Raw genomic sequence first — 16475 nt, 5'->3', positions numbered from 1 at the left:
AGAAGTACTTTTTAATTACAAATATATATTTTAATATACAGCCACGTTGACTGATAAAACCCTGTCGTCTCTCGTTACTGTAGGTAATTGCACCCGAGGAGATTGTGGACCCAAATGTGGACGAGCACTCTGTGATGACCTACCTGTCTCAATTCCCGAAAGCAAAACTGAAGCCCGGCGCTCCTCTCAAGACCAAACAGCTTTTTCCAGACAAGGCTAAAGCCTATGGACCAGGTAGGCGGCCCAGACTGGCACAATTTACAACAATGCAGAAGAACAGCATGAAAGTTGAATGAATATTGTCCTCCTCCTTCTTCATTCAGAATATTAAAGGCAGTTGTGCTACTGTGCTACAGAAAACACTTCACACACATCTTCCTTTCAGGAAAATTAATAATATATTTTTCTGTTGGTGTATCCACTTTGTTGCCTGGTGTTAGGAATATAGAATCAAGTATAACACCACACCGCATGTCTCTACTGTATATTTAAATGACAGGTATTGAGCCCCATGGCAACAAAGTGCTGCAACCAGCCGTGTTCACTGTGGAAACTCTGGAAGCTGGAAGTGGTGAGGTCCTGGTGTATGTGGAGGATCCAGAGGGACACAAAGAAGAGGCAAGTTTTACCTGCATCATTAACATACTGTCCGATTGCCTTCTCAGATAATCCCGGTGCATCAATGTTTTGAACCAAGCCCTCTCTGACTTTGTCTTCCTCTTTTTTCAGGCTAAGGTTAAACCCAATAACGACAAAAACAGAACCTACACAGTCACCTATGTTCCCAAAGTCGAGGGTGTCCATAAGGTGAGCTTAAAAAAAAAACAAGCATGTTCATAGCTACCCTCTAAATGTTTTTTTCTTTTTTTTAAATTACATTTAAATCTACGGTATGTTCATGTCAAAAAATTCACTACTAAACCTGAGTGAGCTTCCATTATCTTGTATGAAGTGCAATGGTCAGCCAGCACAAAAGGGACAAATAATTCAATTTGAATGTGCCTTAGCGTGTCTTCATTTTGTATTTGTAGGTAAAAGTGCTGTTTGCTGGTCAGGACATTGACAAGAGCCCCTACACAGTGAATGTGGCGAAAGATTTGGGCGACCCTAGCAAAGTCCATGCTAGAGGACCAGGGCTGGAGCGCACGGGCAATCTGGCTAACAAACCCACCTACTTTGATATCTACACAGCTGGTAAGTGTGGGAAAAACTGACCACTTCACATAGTGATGCACAGACATGCAAAAAGAAGGAAAAGGATCTGAGCGACTACAGCTACAGCAGGAACTGTGTCATCTCATAAACGATGATTTCTCTGTCTCGCTCAGGTGCCGGTAAGGGCGATGTCAGTGTGGTCATCGTCGATCCTCAGGGCAAAAAGGACACCGTCGAGCTCATCCTGGAGAACAAGGGCGACAGCGTCTTCCGCTGCACCTATCGTCCAATGTTAGAGGGCCCTCATACCATCCATGTACTGTTTGCAGACCAGGAGATCCCCAAGAGCCCTTTTACTGTCAACATTGCAGAGGGTGAGCCATCCGTCTGTGTTGTAAATAACTGTCAGACAAATTAGATTTCTCTGTGTGCCATTAGTGTCAGGGTGATCTATCCATCACAATCTACAGTCATCTTTATTCTTCCTGGGAAAACCCACCCAGTAGAGACGATAACCCTTCCTATTTGTCAATTCTAGCGCCGCCTGTTGTTGCTCCCAAGGGAGCGCCACTGCAGATAATCCCTCAGTCAGTGCGCACCCCTCCAGGAGTGAAAGGGGGGAAGGGGGCTCCCCCTCCAAAACCGGGCCGTCCAAGTTAGTATGGTCTGTTGGGAAGGAGCTTCCTCCCATTGCTCAGCCAGATCGCCCCAAAGCTTTCACCATGTTGATGCCCCTCTGTGCTTTCTATGAGATTCTGGTGGCTCAATGTGTTTTTTCTTGCGGCCTGCAGCTTTAAATTCAGCACTGGGATACAATTTTGTACAAATAGTTTAGAGATGTTTCCAGTTTGCGTTTCATGTCTACTTTGTTCGTCTCTGTCAAATATCTGCGCTTGTGTTGTTGACGTGTTATTTATTTTTTTTTCTTCATCACATCTAAAATTGCATCAGCCAGCCTTCAGTTTAAGCCTGCAGTCAACATTTCTGACTGACTGACGGAAATGTTGTCAGACGCTGCCTTGATGTACTTCAGCGTGTTTATATAGCATTAAGCATTCTGTACTTTTGTATGTGCTGCAAAAAAGCATCATTTTCGGGTCATGTCTGTCAACCTTTTCAGGAATCCCATTTGAATGTGTTATTTTTACATCTTTGCTACTAACTCTGCTGCCAAATGCTGGCTACACTCATTCGCTTTCCACTTTGCTAAATGTTTCTTGTATTTAATTTTCCCTTTTTGTTGTTACTCCCTTCAGCCATGAACCCAAACGCCTGCAGAGCTACAGGTAGAGGCCTTCAGCCTAAAGGCGTGAGAGTGAAAGAGGTTGCAGACTTCAAAGTTTTCACCAAGGGAGCTGGCAGTGGAGCACTGAATGTCTCAGTCAAAGGACCAAGTGAGTCAGACTGCTCTCTCTTCTCTGCAACACACTTCCTGGAATATTTTTAGAACGATTTCTTTTGCTTGGTGTTTGGTTCTGCAGTAATGAAATTACTTCACACATATTCCTTGAATGTGTTAATTTATCCTCAGCTGGAGCAGAGGAGCAAGTGAAAGTGCGTGACGCAGGGGACGGCGTGTATGAATGTGAATATTACCCCCTTAAACCTGGTAAATACACAGTCAGCATCATGTGGGGAGGCCAGCCCATCCCACGCAGGTAGGGTCCCATTATTTAGCTCCTCATTAATAATGTAAATGATCATTTGCAGTACTTGAATTGTATGTACTGCTGTGTGCTGCAGTCCCTTTGAAGTGGAAGTGGGTCAGGAGGCAGGTCTTCAGAAGGTGAGGGCCTGGGGTCCAGGTCTGAAGACTGGCATGGTGGGAAAATCTGCAGACTTTGTCGTTGAAGCCATCAACACTGAAGTTGGAACACTGGGTGAGACGCGTGCAAGTGCTATGAGCGCTTACAAATGAAAAATACTATTTTAAAATGTTCAACTCTGATGTGGGAACACTTTCCTTGCTCAGGGTTCTCCATTGAAGGCCCATCCCAGGCTAAAATTGAATGCGATGACAAGGGTGATGGCTCCTGTGACGTACGCTACTGGCCCACTGAGCCTGGTGACTATGCTGTCCATGTCATTTGTGACGACGAAGACATCAAGGACAGTCCTTTCATAGCGCACATCCTCCCTGCAGCCAATGACATCTTCCCGGAGAAGGTAAGGCATTACCTTACTGAGCTAGGAACCATACATGTAAGAACAATCCTGATCATGAACTCAAAACTATTGTCTTGTGTCGATGCAGGTGAAAGCTTTTGGACCAGGTCTGAAGCCAACTGGTGTCATTGTGAACAAACCAACTGAATTCACCATTGACGCACGCATGGCTGGAAAGGGTCACCTCAAGATATACGCGCAGGTATGGAGAGCACTATTTCTAATGACTATTAATAGGAAAACATCATTTCACAGCATCATTCGCAAAGACAACGACAAGGAAGAAATGATTGGATTTTACTCGTGATATGGATCCATATTCCGGATTTCTAAAAAATTTCACAATTGGGGATTGCATTAACAGTATATGCAGTGCTTTCTCGTGTTTATATTGTGTCATGTGGCTGCACTGACTACAGTTAATATGTTTTTGTATCCTCCAAGGACGCTGAAGGCTGCACTATCAACATCAAGATCACAGACAAAGGAGATGGCACATATCTGTGTGTGTACACTCCTGCAAAGCCTATTAAACACACCATCATCGTCACCTGGGGGGAGGTTAATGTGCCCAACAGCCCCTTTAGGGTAAGGAGTGTGGAGACACACACACACAAAGTAAAAGGAGTGCAGCAGTTCTAATTCAGTCAGCTACTTCCACCTCAAGTACACTGTGACTCCATCAGGTGCTGGTTGGAGAGGGTTCTCATCCAGAAAAAGTCAAGGTCTATGGGCCTGGAGTGGAGAAGACGGGGCTGAAGGCCAACGAGCCAACCTACTTCACAGTGGACTGCAGTGAGGCTGGTCAAGGTGAGCATGCACCAGGTGATGATCATGTGGAGGAGGGTGAAAAAAACACAACAGAATAATACAAATGTGTTCATTTGCACTAATCAAAAGAGTAAATCGAAATGAAATAGCATTAGTGAAAAGAAGATTTGCTACTTTTACTATTCAGGCCGTCAACTTTTCATTCACCTTTGTTAACTGTGGCCGTTGCTCTGAACCGTTAGGGGACATCAGCATTGGAATCAAGTGTGCCCCTGGAGTGGTCGGTCCTGCCGAGGCAGACATTGACTTTGACATCATCAAGAATGACAATGACACCTTCACTGTCAAGTACACTCCTCCTGGTGCAGGCAAATATACCATCATGGTGCTGTTTGCTGACCAGGTAAGAACACAGTTTCCAGTGGCAGAGACACTGTGTCCTTCCCTTCTGACAACATAGATGTTTGTCTTTTTTAAATGACTTATGTCATTTGTAACAATTCACCAGGAAATTCCCATCAGTCCATTCAAAGTCAAAGTAGATCCTTCCCATGATGCTGGCAAGGTGAGAGCCGAGGGTCCTGGACTCAACAAGACAGGTGAGATTTATAGTTGTAAGATGACAAACACACAAAATGTATTAATGTAGCCGTGGTTTGACTATGAATGCTGTAACTCTAACAAAACATGTGTGCTTCAGGAGTGGAGGTGGGCACTCCCACCCACTTCACCATCTACACAAAGGGAGCTGGAAAAGCCAAGCCTGAGGTGCATTTTGCAGCATCAGGTCCAGGAGAGGCGGTTCGTGACTTTGAGATCATTGATAACCACGATTACTCCTACACTGTCAAGTACACGGCTGTTCAGCAGGTACTGTACGCCTCTGTTTGAAGTCTATTACCATTAGAGTAGCATTAGACAAAAAGAATTCCAATTTGATGGATATCCATTGTGCTTCTGTTGTTTCTATCCAGGGTAACATGGCAATTTCAGTGACTCATGGAGGAGATCCCATTCCCAAGAGCCCCTTTCACATCACAGTAGCACCACAGCTGGATATTGGAAAAGTGAAAGTGGAAGGATTAGACACCAGTAAGTTACTACGACTACTAAAACTTGATCTTCTGTTCGGTTTATTGGCTTTTGGCCGCATACTTTGATACTCTGTGATACTTTGCCTTGCAGAAGTGGAAGTTGGAAAGGATCAGGAGTTCTCTGTTAACACAAAGGGAGCTGGTGGGCTGGGAAATGTAGGTGTGAAGATGACCTCACCTTCTGGTCGACCGATTCCGTGTAAGCTGGAATCTGACAAAGCCAAAGGAGCGCACAGTGTGAAGTACATTCCCCCAGAGGAGGGCCAGTACAAGGTTGATGTCAGCTATGATGGCAACCCGGTGATGGGAAGCCCCTTTGGTGTTGAAGCAGTGATGCCTGCTGATCCTTCAAAGGTAAAACTTTGTAAAAACTCAAAGCTGCATCTTTTCCTCTCTGTCTATTAAATACAAGTGCTCAATACCACGTTTTAAAAACTGGCCTCATTGTTGCTCTACAGGTGAGAGCCTTTGGTCCAGGCCTGAAGAATGGCATTGTGGGTAAACCTGCTCCATTCACTATTGATACAAAAGCAGCAGGTGCCGGTGGGCTGGGCCTGACTGTAGAGGGCCCCTGTGAAGCTAAAATTGAGTGTCAGGACAACGGCGATGGCACATGCGCGGTGTCCTACCTGCCCACCGAGCCTGGGGAGTATGCCATTAACATCCTGTTTGCAGAGCAACACATTCCCGGTTCTCCATTCAAGGCTGCGGTGCGCCCAGCTTTCGATCCCAGCAAGGCAACAGCTAAAGGTCCTGGTCTGGAGAGGGCCAAGGCAGGTGAACCAGCAACCTTCACCGTGGACTGCACCCGAGCAGGCGATGGCGAGCTCACCATCGAGATTGTGTCAGAGACTGGGGTCAAGGCTGAAGTTCACATCCAGAAAACTGCAGAGGGCACGTTCTCTGTGACTTATATCCCCTCCTTCCATGGCACACACACCATCACAATCAAATATGGTGGCCACGTGATCCCACAGTTTCCCAAGGTCCTGCAGGTCGAGCCAGCTGTGGACACCAGTGGGGTGCATGTGTACGGACCAGGAGTGGAGCCCAGAGGTACGAAGATCTAAGGCTTCAAATGAGTTCGCCCTTATACCTGTGCTAAAAAGATGATTACATTATTAGTTTTTCAATGTTAAATGATTTGTTTATTTTAAACGCAAAGCTTCGCATCATTTCTTCTCTCTGAAATATGTATAATTGCTGCTTTTCACAACTTAATACATTCACTCTGTTTTTCACTATGAGCTGACATAAAAGAGTTAACTGGTAGTATAGTTATAAAGGTTTTTTTAATGCATAGTTGTGGGATTCTGTTTAATGTTCTACTCTCTCCTGTTTAAAGGGGTCCTCAGAGAAGTCACGACACACTTCATTGTTGATGCAAGAGCCCTCAGCAAGGTTGGAGGAGCTCATGTGAAGGTTCACATTATCAGCCCCTCTGGCACCAACACAGAGAACTACATCACCGACAAGGGAGATGGCACCTACAGAGTGGAGTACACTGCATTTGAGGACGGTAGGTGCATAGAGGAAAAGTAGCACATCACACAGCATTTATCAGTGCTAATCCATATGATTAAAGAATCAACTTGAGACTTCACCAAAGCTGACCTGTTTCCCACAGTACCAGTGCACTCCCCTATCTTTGAAGATTAACGATCGCTGAATCCATATCCTAATTAGATCATCAAAATTGAATAATTCTTCCTTAGGCGCTAATCTACATCCCGGGAACTTGTAACCAAATGTTTAATTTTCTTTTCGAGTTGTGCTGGTCACAGTCAAACAAACCTCCTCGGCAGAGGTAAGAATGTTCCACCTAAAACGTATAATTGGTCACATTTCCGAAACAACAAATCATTTTATCTGCTGTCAATAGACTGAGGATTCTACATAGACAACCTGTTTAAAGGGCGCACACAGACAGACAGAGAAATCACTAACAGTTGCTTGTGCGAGGCGGGAATAGAGCATAGGAGTGGTAAAAGAGAAGGTGAGAGAGAGAGAAAGGGGGTATAAATACAAAATGATGCAGTGAAGCAACGGTTTAAGAGGGAAGGGAGCAGGGAGGGAGTGAAGCAGGCAGACAAGCTCTGTTTTATAAATAGTGTGCTCTGGAACACAAGCTCTTAACCAGGCAGGTATGTGTGCTCAAGGCTGCCTGCACACAGCAGTATCGTGGGGTGAATGACAGGGGATATTAATAGAGACCTATAACACAAAGCAACGAAATCACAGAGCATTTCTCTGCCACTAGACAGGCTCTAATATCATAGTGTGGCTGGGAGTCCTTCATATAGGCCTGCTGAGAGGGCTCTGTCAGAAAAATGTTGTAACAGAATAACAAAGAGGGAACAGATGTAATTCCTTGTACGCTCACCAGAGCGTCTGCACTCTAGATGGCATCTTTTATAAATAAACAGGTCTTTATCTCTCTAAAAAGGAGTTTATCTTCTGCCCCATAATTAAAAGCAAGTGGTTAAAAAAAAAGCAGAAGGTATTTACTTGCTCTGAGAACTCTAATGCAGGGACATTACATACTCAACTGATGTGCTGTGTCTGCTTGTGTGTAGGAATGCATCTGATAGAGGTGCTGTATGATGATGCACCTGTGCCAAAGAGTCCCTTCAGAGTGTCTGTGGTGGAAGGATGTGATCCTACCCGTGTCCGTGCCTTTGGACCCGGTCTGGAAGGAGGAATAACCAACAAGCCTAATTGCTTCACTGTAGAGACCAGGTATTTTGGATTTCTTTTTAAGGAAAAAAACTCTGGATTAATTCAAATATGTGCAAATATGTGATAGTGGTGGCCTTCTTCTTCTTAGGGGTGCTGGTACAGGAGGCCTGGGCCTGACTATCGAGGGAGCCTCAGAGTCAAAAATATCCTGTAAAGACAATAAAGATGGCAGCTGCAGTGTGGAGTATGTCCCCTACACCCCTGGGGATTATGATGTCAACATTAACTATGGAGGTCACCCTATCCCTGGCAGTCCATTCCGTGTTCCAGTGAAGGATCCTGTGGACCCCAGCAAAGTGAAGTGCTCAGGTCCAGGTCTGGGTGCCGGAGTGAGAGCCCACATTCCTCAGACCTTCACAGCAGACTGTACCAAAGCTGGACAGGCCCCACTGGATGTCAAACTCTATGGCCCAACAGGTGAGGACAGACTGGACAACTGTGAAAAACACATAAACTCTGTCCACTCTGACTCATAGGCTACATTCAGATTACGAGGCTGAAGGGACTCATATGCAGTTTCGGTTGATGTGATTGCTAAAATTTCATATAAAAAAAACAAACCTTGGGGCAGTGTGGATAAAGAAATCTGTTCCCAAATTCAGATCTGTGTCACTTTAGTATGTGGTCCTAGATCAGATTTATATCCAATATGTGGCCATGCAACGTGAATGAGAATGGTCATATCAGAATCTATGCGGCAATGCAGCAAAATCCAACAGCAGTGGAGGTGACTGTTGTCCTCTAGAGCGAAGGCTCACTCTAAACCCCACATGTGCCGTTGTAGAGGGCAGTCATGTTCGGCATGTGAACCGTCAAATCTGATCTGTCATAAATCAAATGAGTCCGATTAGAACAATGTGTCCAAATATCATTCATGTTGTGGTGTTTATTTACATGGTGTTTTAAATCCAGGTGCTGTGGAGCCAGTTGGTGTGAAGAACAATGGCGATGGAACACACACAGTTCATTACACCCCGGCTCAGGACGGCCCTTACACTGTGGCTGTCAAATATGCAGATCAGGAAGTCCCACACAGGTACAGAACGAGTTTAGAGAACCACTGAGCCAGACATTACCTGCAGATATGTCTTAATTAAGGCCCTGGCTGAGGAAGAAAAGTATCGCCTCGCACACTTTCTGTATCTTTTTTAGCAATTACATGTGATAATGGTGATGTCCTTCTACCTCAGTCCATTCAAGGTGATGTCTCAGCCCGGGCATGATGCCAGCAAGGTACGTGCCAGTGGCCCTGGACTGGACACAAAGGGTGTGTCTGCGAGTCTGCCTGTGGAGTTTACTATCGATGCCCGCGATGCTGGAGAGGGACTGCTCACAGTACAGATTCTTGTGAGTTCACCTACATTGAGTCAAAGAGTTAAAGTAAATCTGAAGATGACAAAATAAAAATAACTAACAATGTCCTCAACTGACAGGACCCAGAAGGCAAACCAAAGAATGCAACCATCCAGGACAACAGGGACGGCACCTACACCGTGTCATATGTACCTGACTCCACAGGCCCCTACACAATTACCATTAAATATGGTGGAGATGAGATTCCTTACTCCCCGTACTGCATCCAGTCCCTGCCTACTGGAGATGCCAGCAAATGTCGCCTTACTGGTAAGAAAACTACTCTAGCTCCCACTGAGCCCCACTTCCCTGGCATACCTGACAGAATATGCATAACACAAAGAAGAAACACCACATGTGGGACCCTTAAACAAATAAAATAATAAAAAACAAGTTTGACATATGACAAGAAAGCATAACAAAAATAAATAAAATATATGAACATGTATATTTACTATTCTCTGTTTACTTCCAGTGTCCATTGGAGGACATGGTGTATGTGAGTAATCATGCTTTTCCTTTTATTTCCATGCTCTGTTATGCAGCACTTTTTTTTAACTGTCATACATCCCTGTCCTCTGAACAGCAAGCCTTCAGAAACTGCAGACGTCTGAGGATACAGTTATCACAGTCGATGCCAAAGCTGCTGGGAAAGGCAAGGTGACCTGCAAAGTGCTGACCCCACAGGGGATGGAGCTGGACATGGACGTGGTGGAGAATCGCGATGGGACCTTTGACATTTACTACACCGCCCCTGAACCTGGAAAATATGTAATTACGATACGCTTTGGGGGACAGAACATCCCCAAGAGCCCCTTCCATGTGGTGGTGCGTAAACATATTTACTTTAAGAAGCGTAGAATACGTATGTGCTCTCTTTTTCATGATATTTAAATAATTCTCTTTTTTGTTTACTGAAATGACAGGCTACAAATGAACCAGTGGCCCCCCGCGATACCGTGGATCCCCAGTTCCGTCCCGTTAACTTCCTCGTTCCCTTCACGCCACATCAGGGAGAAATCACAGGTGTGATGTACTCCACTCACATAGAAGCAAAATCCTTTTGCACACACACACACACACATGCCATTCCACATATTTTTGAGGTCACTGATGTTTTAACCATGTCACTGTCATTTTTAGGTGAGGTGCGAATGCCTTCAGGCAAGACTGGCCGCCCGCATATCACTGACAACAACGATGGCACCATCACAATCAAGTACCAGCCCACAGAGAGAGGACTGCATGAGATGGATATCAAATATGAAGGCAACCACATTCCAGGTCAGAGACACAACCTTAGAGTGACAGGAAGTGGCCCTGTTGTGCTAGAACACAGCCGCGATTAATTAAAGAGTGCATTGCTGTTTTTCTTTAGACAGCGAAATACGATACAAGACGGGTCTTTTCACATTTCTGAGTCTAATTATTGTTTGTCAATGATTCTAACTCCCGCAGGAAGCCCTCTGCAATTCTATGTGGACGCTGTAAACAGTGGGGTGGTGACTGCTTATGGTCCAGGTTTGAGTTACGGCACAGTGAACAAGTCTGCCACTTTCACTGTGGTCACCAAGAATGCAGGAGAAGGTAAGATTGTGACAGCACAGTGGATCTGTGGTGACGCAACTGACCTTTACAAACTGTGGCAACTTCACAGCGAAGAAAAGGATGAACCTATGTGTATTCTCTCACCCTCAGGTGGGCTGTCACTGGCAGTAGAGGGCCCCTCTAAAGCTGAGATCACTTGTAAGGACAACAAGGACGGTACCTGCACTGTGTCCTACCTGCCCACGGCTCCTGGAGACTACAATATCATTGTCAAGTTTGACAACAAGCACATTTCGGGCAGTCCCTTCACTGCCAAGATCACTGGTGAGGAAATAAATTATGGCTCCCATAGGCCTTTAAAAAAAACTGTTGACATATATTTTTTAGGAATTAAGATTTTTAGGATTGATAAACATCTAAACCGGCATTATTTCTCCAAGGTGATGACTCCATTACCAGGACATCTCAGCTGAATGTGGGCACATCAGCTGACGTGTCCCTGAAGATCACAGAGACTGATCTGAGCTCTCTCACTGCCAGTGTCAGGGCTCCATCAGGCAACGAGGAGCCCTGCCTGCTCAAGAGACTGCCCAACAGACACCTTGGTGAGACACTGCCTTCACAGAGACACAAATAAAACACATCTCTGGCACTTATTTCATTTTCACTCTGGTTCTACGTCTTAAATCTTCCCCCCCCCCGCCTACCTTTGTCATGTTCACAGGCATCTCCTTCACCCCTAAGGAGGTCGGCGAACATGAAGTGAGTGTGAGAAAGAACGGCATGCACGTAGCCAACAGCCCTTTCAAGATCATGGTCGGCCAGTCAGAGATCGGTGAGGCCAGCCGAGTCAAGGCCTTCGGTAAAGGCCTGGTGGAAGCGCACACTTTCGAAATGGCAGAATTTTTTGTGGATACAAGAAATGCAGGTAAGCTTGAGCAGCAAAGAGAGAAAATAGCCACGCACGGAAATATAGAATACCTTCTTTTTAACGTTTAATATTTTCCCCTTCCATTCAGGTTATGGAGGTCTAGCATTGTCAATCGAGGGTCCGAGCAAAGTGGACATCAACTGTGAAGATATGGAGGATGGGACGTGCAGAGTTACCTACTGTCCAACAGAACCTGGGAATTACACTGTTAATATCAAGTTTGCTGAAAAGCACATTCCAGGTCCAAAAAATATAAAATAAATATATTTACACATATACATGTGTATATATATGTATATACATATACATATATATATATATTATATATATATATATAAATACAATTGACAGCAAAATTTTTTTTAAAAAGCATGTAGTGTTATTCACTGCATTCAATGTATTCTTTCTATACAGGAAGTCCTTTCACAGTGAAGGTAACTGGAGAAGGAAGGATCAAAGAAAGTATCACTAGGAAGAGGCAGGCATCTTCTATTGCCTCAGTGGGCAGCACATGTGGCCTTAACCTCAAGATCCCAGGTGAGAACAGAAGCCATTCAGTGGTTAGACCGCTGTGAATAGCCATCTTAAAATATACCAAATGGCTTTTACACTCACATTTCACATTCTATCTGCTTTCTCCTTGATGTAGGAAACTGGTTTCAGATGGTTTCAGCTCAGGAGAGGCTGACCAGGACATTTACCCGCAGCAGCCACACGTACACACGCACAGAGCGCACAGAGATCAGCAAAACCCGCGGCGGAGAAACCAAGAGGGAGGTCCGAGTGGAGGAGAGCACACAGATGGGAGGAAGAGGAAGCCCATTTAGAGACGTTTTTGGAGACTTTCTGGGCAGAGAGAGCCTCAGCAGCTTCGCTGGCATCACTGCCAGACCAGAAGGTAATAGTTCAAACTTAAAGCCCCCCCTCTTTTAAATTAGCAAATCACTGCTTGGTTTGCATCTAACCTGCTGTGCCGTGCTGCCTTTGTAGTGGAGAGTGGCTCGCAGGCCATGACAGGTCAGGTGACGAGCCCCAGTGGGAAAACAGTGGATGCCGACATTGTGGATGGAGGGAGCAACACGTACAGCGTCCGCTTCATCCCACAGGAAATGGGACCCCACACTGTCAACGTCAAATACAGAGGCCAGCACGTCCCTGGAAGCCCCTTCCAGTTTACTGTAGGGCCCATGGGGGAGGGAGGAGCACATAAAGTCCGTGCTGGAGGACCCGGCCTGGAGAGGGGCGTGGCTGGTGCACCCAGTATGTTATCTCCTGGAAGAATTGAGTTTTCAACCGTTATACTAGAGATCAATTATTTCATGAAATAATGACCCACAGCGATCTAATCTATTTTTGTCTGACTGTAATTAGCTGAATTCAGTATTTGGACCAGAGAGGCTGGTGCTGGCGGACTGTCCATTGCTGTCGAGGGCCCTAGTAAAGCGGAAATCTCCTTTGAGGACAGGAAGGATGGTTCTTGCGGAGTCTCCTACATCGTGAAAGAACCAGGTAGGACTTGTGTCATATACAGATATTCCACTTTGTCTCTAAACTGCTCAACATTTCAGTAATTCCTGCATACTTTCTTTAGCTCTTTCAGTGTTGGAAATTAAATAAACAACCTGTCTGCTTCCCCAGGTGACTATGAGGTGTCAATCAAGTTCAATAACGAGCACATCCCCGACAGTCCCTTCATCGTCCCAATTGCTACACTGTCAGACGAGGCCCGCAGGCTCACCGTCACCAGCCTTCATGTAAGATGAAACAGCAAACAACGTTGTCAAAGAGCCACATTTTGCTGCGCGAAACGCACACAATCGGTGAACTCCCGAATAGCAGATTGTATTTAAAGCTGCAGTGTGTAACTATCAGTCGTGACTGAGGGAGCATTTGTGTGTATACGGTGAATCTAAGCACCGCTAGATTGAGAAACACACAGGCTTAGTCACTTGACAATGATTTGAATGCAACAGATATTTGTTTATAACAGCTACACAGGGCAATTTTAACTAAATATAAGAGGGATTGTCTTATAGCACTTTGCCCTTAAAGTGTGCTCGAGTGCCAGTGTTGGAGCAGCATCTATGACTATAATACTGTGAGGTTGGCCAGCGATGAAGGCCTGGATTAACTGTCCCTTGCCAATGTGGGTCAACACAAGCTGTGGTATGTGTGGGCAATGCGATTGTGTTTCAGTCTGAGAGGAAGGGAGAAAGAGAAGAGTGGCAGAAGATAAAGATACCTGCGACAGCTCACATTGTGGCTCACCTCACTTTGCAGATGCTTGTTTTATTTGCACTCTCTGTTTCCATCACAGCTGCCAAACACATATCTAGTTCACTGCATTGCCACTTCAGAGTGTTTTTTTTTTTTCTACCACTAGAAACCGGGTGAAGTGCAATAACAGACCAGCATTTAAAATGTCACACTACCTCTCATATCTGAAAGGCCCAATCGTCGGTCTGTAGGGCAAAAATACTAAACGCCTCGCTGTAAACTTTGACCTTTTCTGCCTCTCACATCAAACCACTCGATCTATTCTTGTTTGGGCCTGATGAGTCACATGCTTTGTGTCCCTCGGGTGCTGGCACACACACACACACACACTTACAAAGCACTTACAGATATTCTGATGATATTCTTCCCCGTCTCAAGCAGGAGAAGGACTTGAAGATAAACCAAGAAGCTTCCTTCATGGTGCAGCGAAATGGGGCTCGAGGTGTGGTTGACGCCAAAGTCCACACGCCCTCTGGCTCTTCTGAGGAGTGCTACGTCACTGAGCTCGACAGTGGTACGCATGGACTGCAATAATCACAGCACAAAATCCCAAAAGTTAGAGAGTGCAGCTTTGTATCTGTCTGAATCTTGCTGTAACCTCTCCTCCCCTCTTGTGTTGTTTCCAGACAAGAGTGCAATCCGTTTCATTCCACGGGAGAATGGAGTTCACTCAATAGATGTCAAGTTCAATGGATGCCACATTCCTGGAAGCCCCTTCAATGTGAGAGTGGGAGACCCGGGACTGATTGGAGACCCAGGCATGGTGACTGCACATGGTCCTGGACTACAGGGAGGAACCACAGGTCGGTATTACTTTCACCTCTAAAATGTGCACCTTTTAAGATATAATAAAAAAATCAGTTTTCTCACCATCTTCCTCTATCTTCCCTCCAGGTGTCGCTTCAGAGTTTGTGGTCAAAACCTGTAATGCCGGCTCAGGCCCTCTATCTGTCAACATCGACGGACCTTCCAAGGTTAAGATGGACTGTCGGGAGTGTCCTGAAGGCTACAAAATCACCTACACTCCCATGGCACCTGGCAACTATCTCATCACCATCAAATACGGCGGGCCGCAGCACATCGTGGGCAGCCCTTTCAAAGCTAAAATCACAGGTCTGCTTGACAGTCATTCTCCCATCTGATCTGTGGATCACAGATGACAAGTGTCTCACTCACGAAACAAATGTTCCCCTGAAAAAAGTGTGGATGTCAGGAGAATGTTGTGTCATCTGTGCTTGTACTGCTCAGTGTACAACTTGGATTCATGCAGTCTATTCCTGCTACTATTTGCCGTACTTGATTAAAAAGTTTTTTTTTTTTAAAGAATATTTTTCCTTTTGTGCTGAAAGACATCGGGTAACCATCTCTCTGTGTGTCTTTCTCACCTCCAGGTGTGCGGCTCTCGGGTGGACACAGCCTCCACGAGACCTCCTCCGTCTTGGTCGAAACAGTCACAAAGTCCTCCAAAGTGGGCGGTGCCTACAGCGCCTCCTCGTCCTCCACCTCGAGCAAACTGTTGTCCGATGCCAGCAAGGTTGTGTGTCGCGGAACGGGGCTGTCCAAGGCTCTGGTGGGGCAGAAAAACAATTTTACAGTTGACTGCAGCAAAGCAGGTGAGAGAAAACAGTTAAATGCACAAACCCATTAATGAAAGTAATGTTTGTAGAGCCGGGGTGAACTACAGAATCAGTATAATGCAATATTATACTTCACAAAACCTGCCTCTCACTGCTCTGTCCAGGTACCAACATGCTGATGGTGGGAGTGCATGGGCCCCATACTCCCTGTGAAGAGGTGTACGTCAAGCACATGGGCAACAAGCTCTACAATGTTACTTACACTGTCAAGGACAAGGGCAGCTACACCGTCATTGTCAAATGGGGGGATGACAGTGTCCCTGGGAGCCCATACAAAGTGGTCATACCCTAAAATAAACTGCCCCAGTATTCCATCCCTCATCCTCTGCTGACCCAGCAGCCTTTACTTGTCGTGTGCTCACATCAAACTCCCCGTACTTCGCTCTTCCATGGATCACACTGTACTCGACGTTCACTAAAACCTGCAGAAATACTTGCTTACAGTTTTCCGCCATGATAGAATACCTACTGTGCCAAAGTTTTTTTATTAACTCCAGAATCCACATTCTGTGTGAGTGGTGTAAAGGCAACGGTTTACAAGCCTTCGAGTGATGTTGGTGAAATGTTGTGCTCGCTCCATAAAGTTCCCCCACTCCTTTTTTTGTTGTGATGTCAACATTAACACTCAATAATATGCGGATGTTTTTAGAAATGTTTTGGAATTATCAGCAGTGTCAAAGTGTGATGCGACGTGGTTTTGTATGGTCTAAGAACGGGAAAATTACCTTTTTGTTATATTAACCTATTTTTTGGTAAGTCTTTGCAGCCCTAATAAAGATTTCATTGCTTACTTCCCACATGAAA

General features: G+C 45.4%; 1 protein-coding gene and 1 long non-coding RNA gene across 4 annotated transcripts in view; one reads left to right on the top strand and one right to left on the bottom strand.

Annotated features, from left to right (window-relative positions):
- LOC122776445 overlaps positions 1–15485 on the bottom strand; it is a 24733-nt gene extending 9248 nt beyond the window's left edge. Inside the window, exons 1-4 of one of the 2 annotated variants that reach the window (XR_006361214.1) lie at positions 15420–15485; positions 14905–15177; positions 14380–14818; positions 12723–13029 (exon numbers count right to left, since the gene is read on the bottom strand). This is a non-coding gene — a long non-coding RNA (uncharacterized LOC122776445). The remainder of the gene's footprint in view (positions 1–12722; positions 13030–14379; positions 14819–14904; positions 15178–15419) is intronic. The other variant, XR_006361215.1, reaches the window with a different exon arrangement.
- Positions 1–16475, top strand: part of LOC122776442 (filamin-C-like) — a 23072-nt gene extending 6597 nt beyond the window's left edge. Inside the window, exons 4-47 of one of the 2 annotated variants that reach the window (XM_044036982.1) lie at positions 84–234; positions 500–618; positions 730–807; positions 1032–1194; positions 1329–1529; positions 1694–1810; positions 2412–2549; positions 2687–2813; positions 2899–3035; positions 3128–3321; positions 3410–3523; positions 3766–3909; positions 4008–4131; positions 4335–4495; positions 4601–4691; positions 4793–4962; positions 5067–5184; positions 5278–5540; positions 5645–6242; positions 6532–6705; positions 7763–7925; positions 8014–8342; positions 8838–8961; positions 9116–9272; positions 9359–9548; positions 9754–9777; positions 9865–10106; positions 10205–10304; positions 10422–10562; positions 10737–10865; positions 10977–11150; positions 11267–11431; positions 11551–11754; positions 11846–11998; positions 12172–12294; positions 12407–12655; positions 12748–13017; positions 13129–13266; positions 13396–13511; positions 14416–14548; positions 14661–14837; positions 14929–15147; positions 15426–15647; positions 15776–16475. In XM_044036982.1, coding sequence (XP_043892917.1) covers positions 84–234; positions 500–618; positions 730–807; positions 1032–1194; positions 1329–1529; positions 1694–1810; positions 2412–2549; positions 2687–2813; positions 2899–3035; positions 3128–3321; positions 3410–3523; positions 3766–3909; positions 4008–4131; positions 4335–4495; positions 4601–4691; positions 4793–4962; positions 5067–5184; positions 5278–5540; positions 5645–6242; positions 6532–6705; positions 7763–7925; positions 8014–8342; positions 8838–8961; positions 9116–9272; positions 9359–9548; positions 9754–9777; positions 9865–10106; positions 10205–10304; positions 10422–10562; positions 10737–10865; positions 10977–11150; positions 11267–11431; positions 11551–11754; positions 11846–11998; positions 12172–12294; positions 12407–12655; positions 12748–13017; positions 13129–13266; positions 13396–13511; positions 14416–14548; positions 14661–14837; positions 14929–15147; positions 15426–15647; positions 15776–15963 — 7512 coding nt within the window. In that variant the 3' untranslated portion in view covers positions 15964–16475. The remainder of the gene's footprint in view (positions 1–83; positions 235–499; positions 619–729; positions 808–1031; positions 1195–1328; positions 1530–1693; positions 1811–2411; positions 2550–2686; positions 2814–2898; positions 3036–3127; positions 3322–3409; positions 3524–3765; positions 3910–4007; positions 4132–4334; positions 4496–4600; positions 4692–4792; positions 4963–5066; positions 5185–5277; positions 5541–5644; positions 6243–6531; positions 6706–7762; positions 7926–8013; positions 8343–8837; positions 8962–9115; positions 9273–9358; positions 9549–9753; positions 9778–9864; positions 10107–10204; positions 10305–10421; positions 10563–10736; positions 10866–10976; positions 11151–11266; positions 11432–11550; positions 11755–11845; positions 11999–12171; positions 12295–12406; positions 12656–12747; positions 13018–13128; positions 13267–13395; positions 13512–14415; positions 14549–14660; positions 14838–14928; positions 15148–15425; positions 15648–15775) is intronic. The other variant, XM_044036983.1, reaches the window with a different exon arrangement.

The sequence above is a fragment of the Solea senegalensis genome, linkage group LG10 (assembly GCF_019176455.1).
Source record: "Solea senegalensis isolate Sse05_10M linkage group LG10, IFAPA_SoseM_1, whole genome shotgun sequence".
Classification (NCBI taxonomy): Eukaryota; Metazoa; Chordata; class Actinopteri; order Pleuronectiformes; family Soleidae; genus Solea; species Solea senegalensis.
Note: the sequence above shows the minus strand (reverse complement) of the source record. Positions and strands in the feature narration are given on the sequence as shown.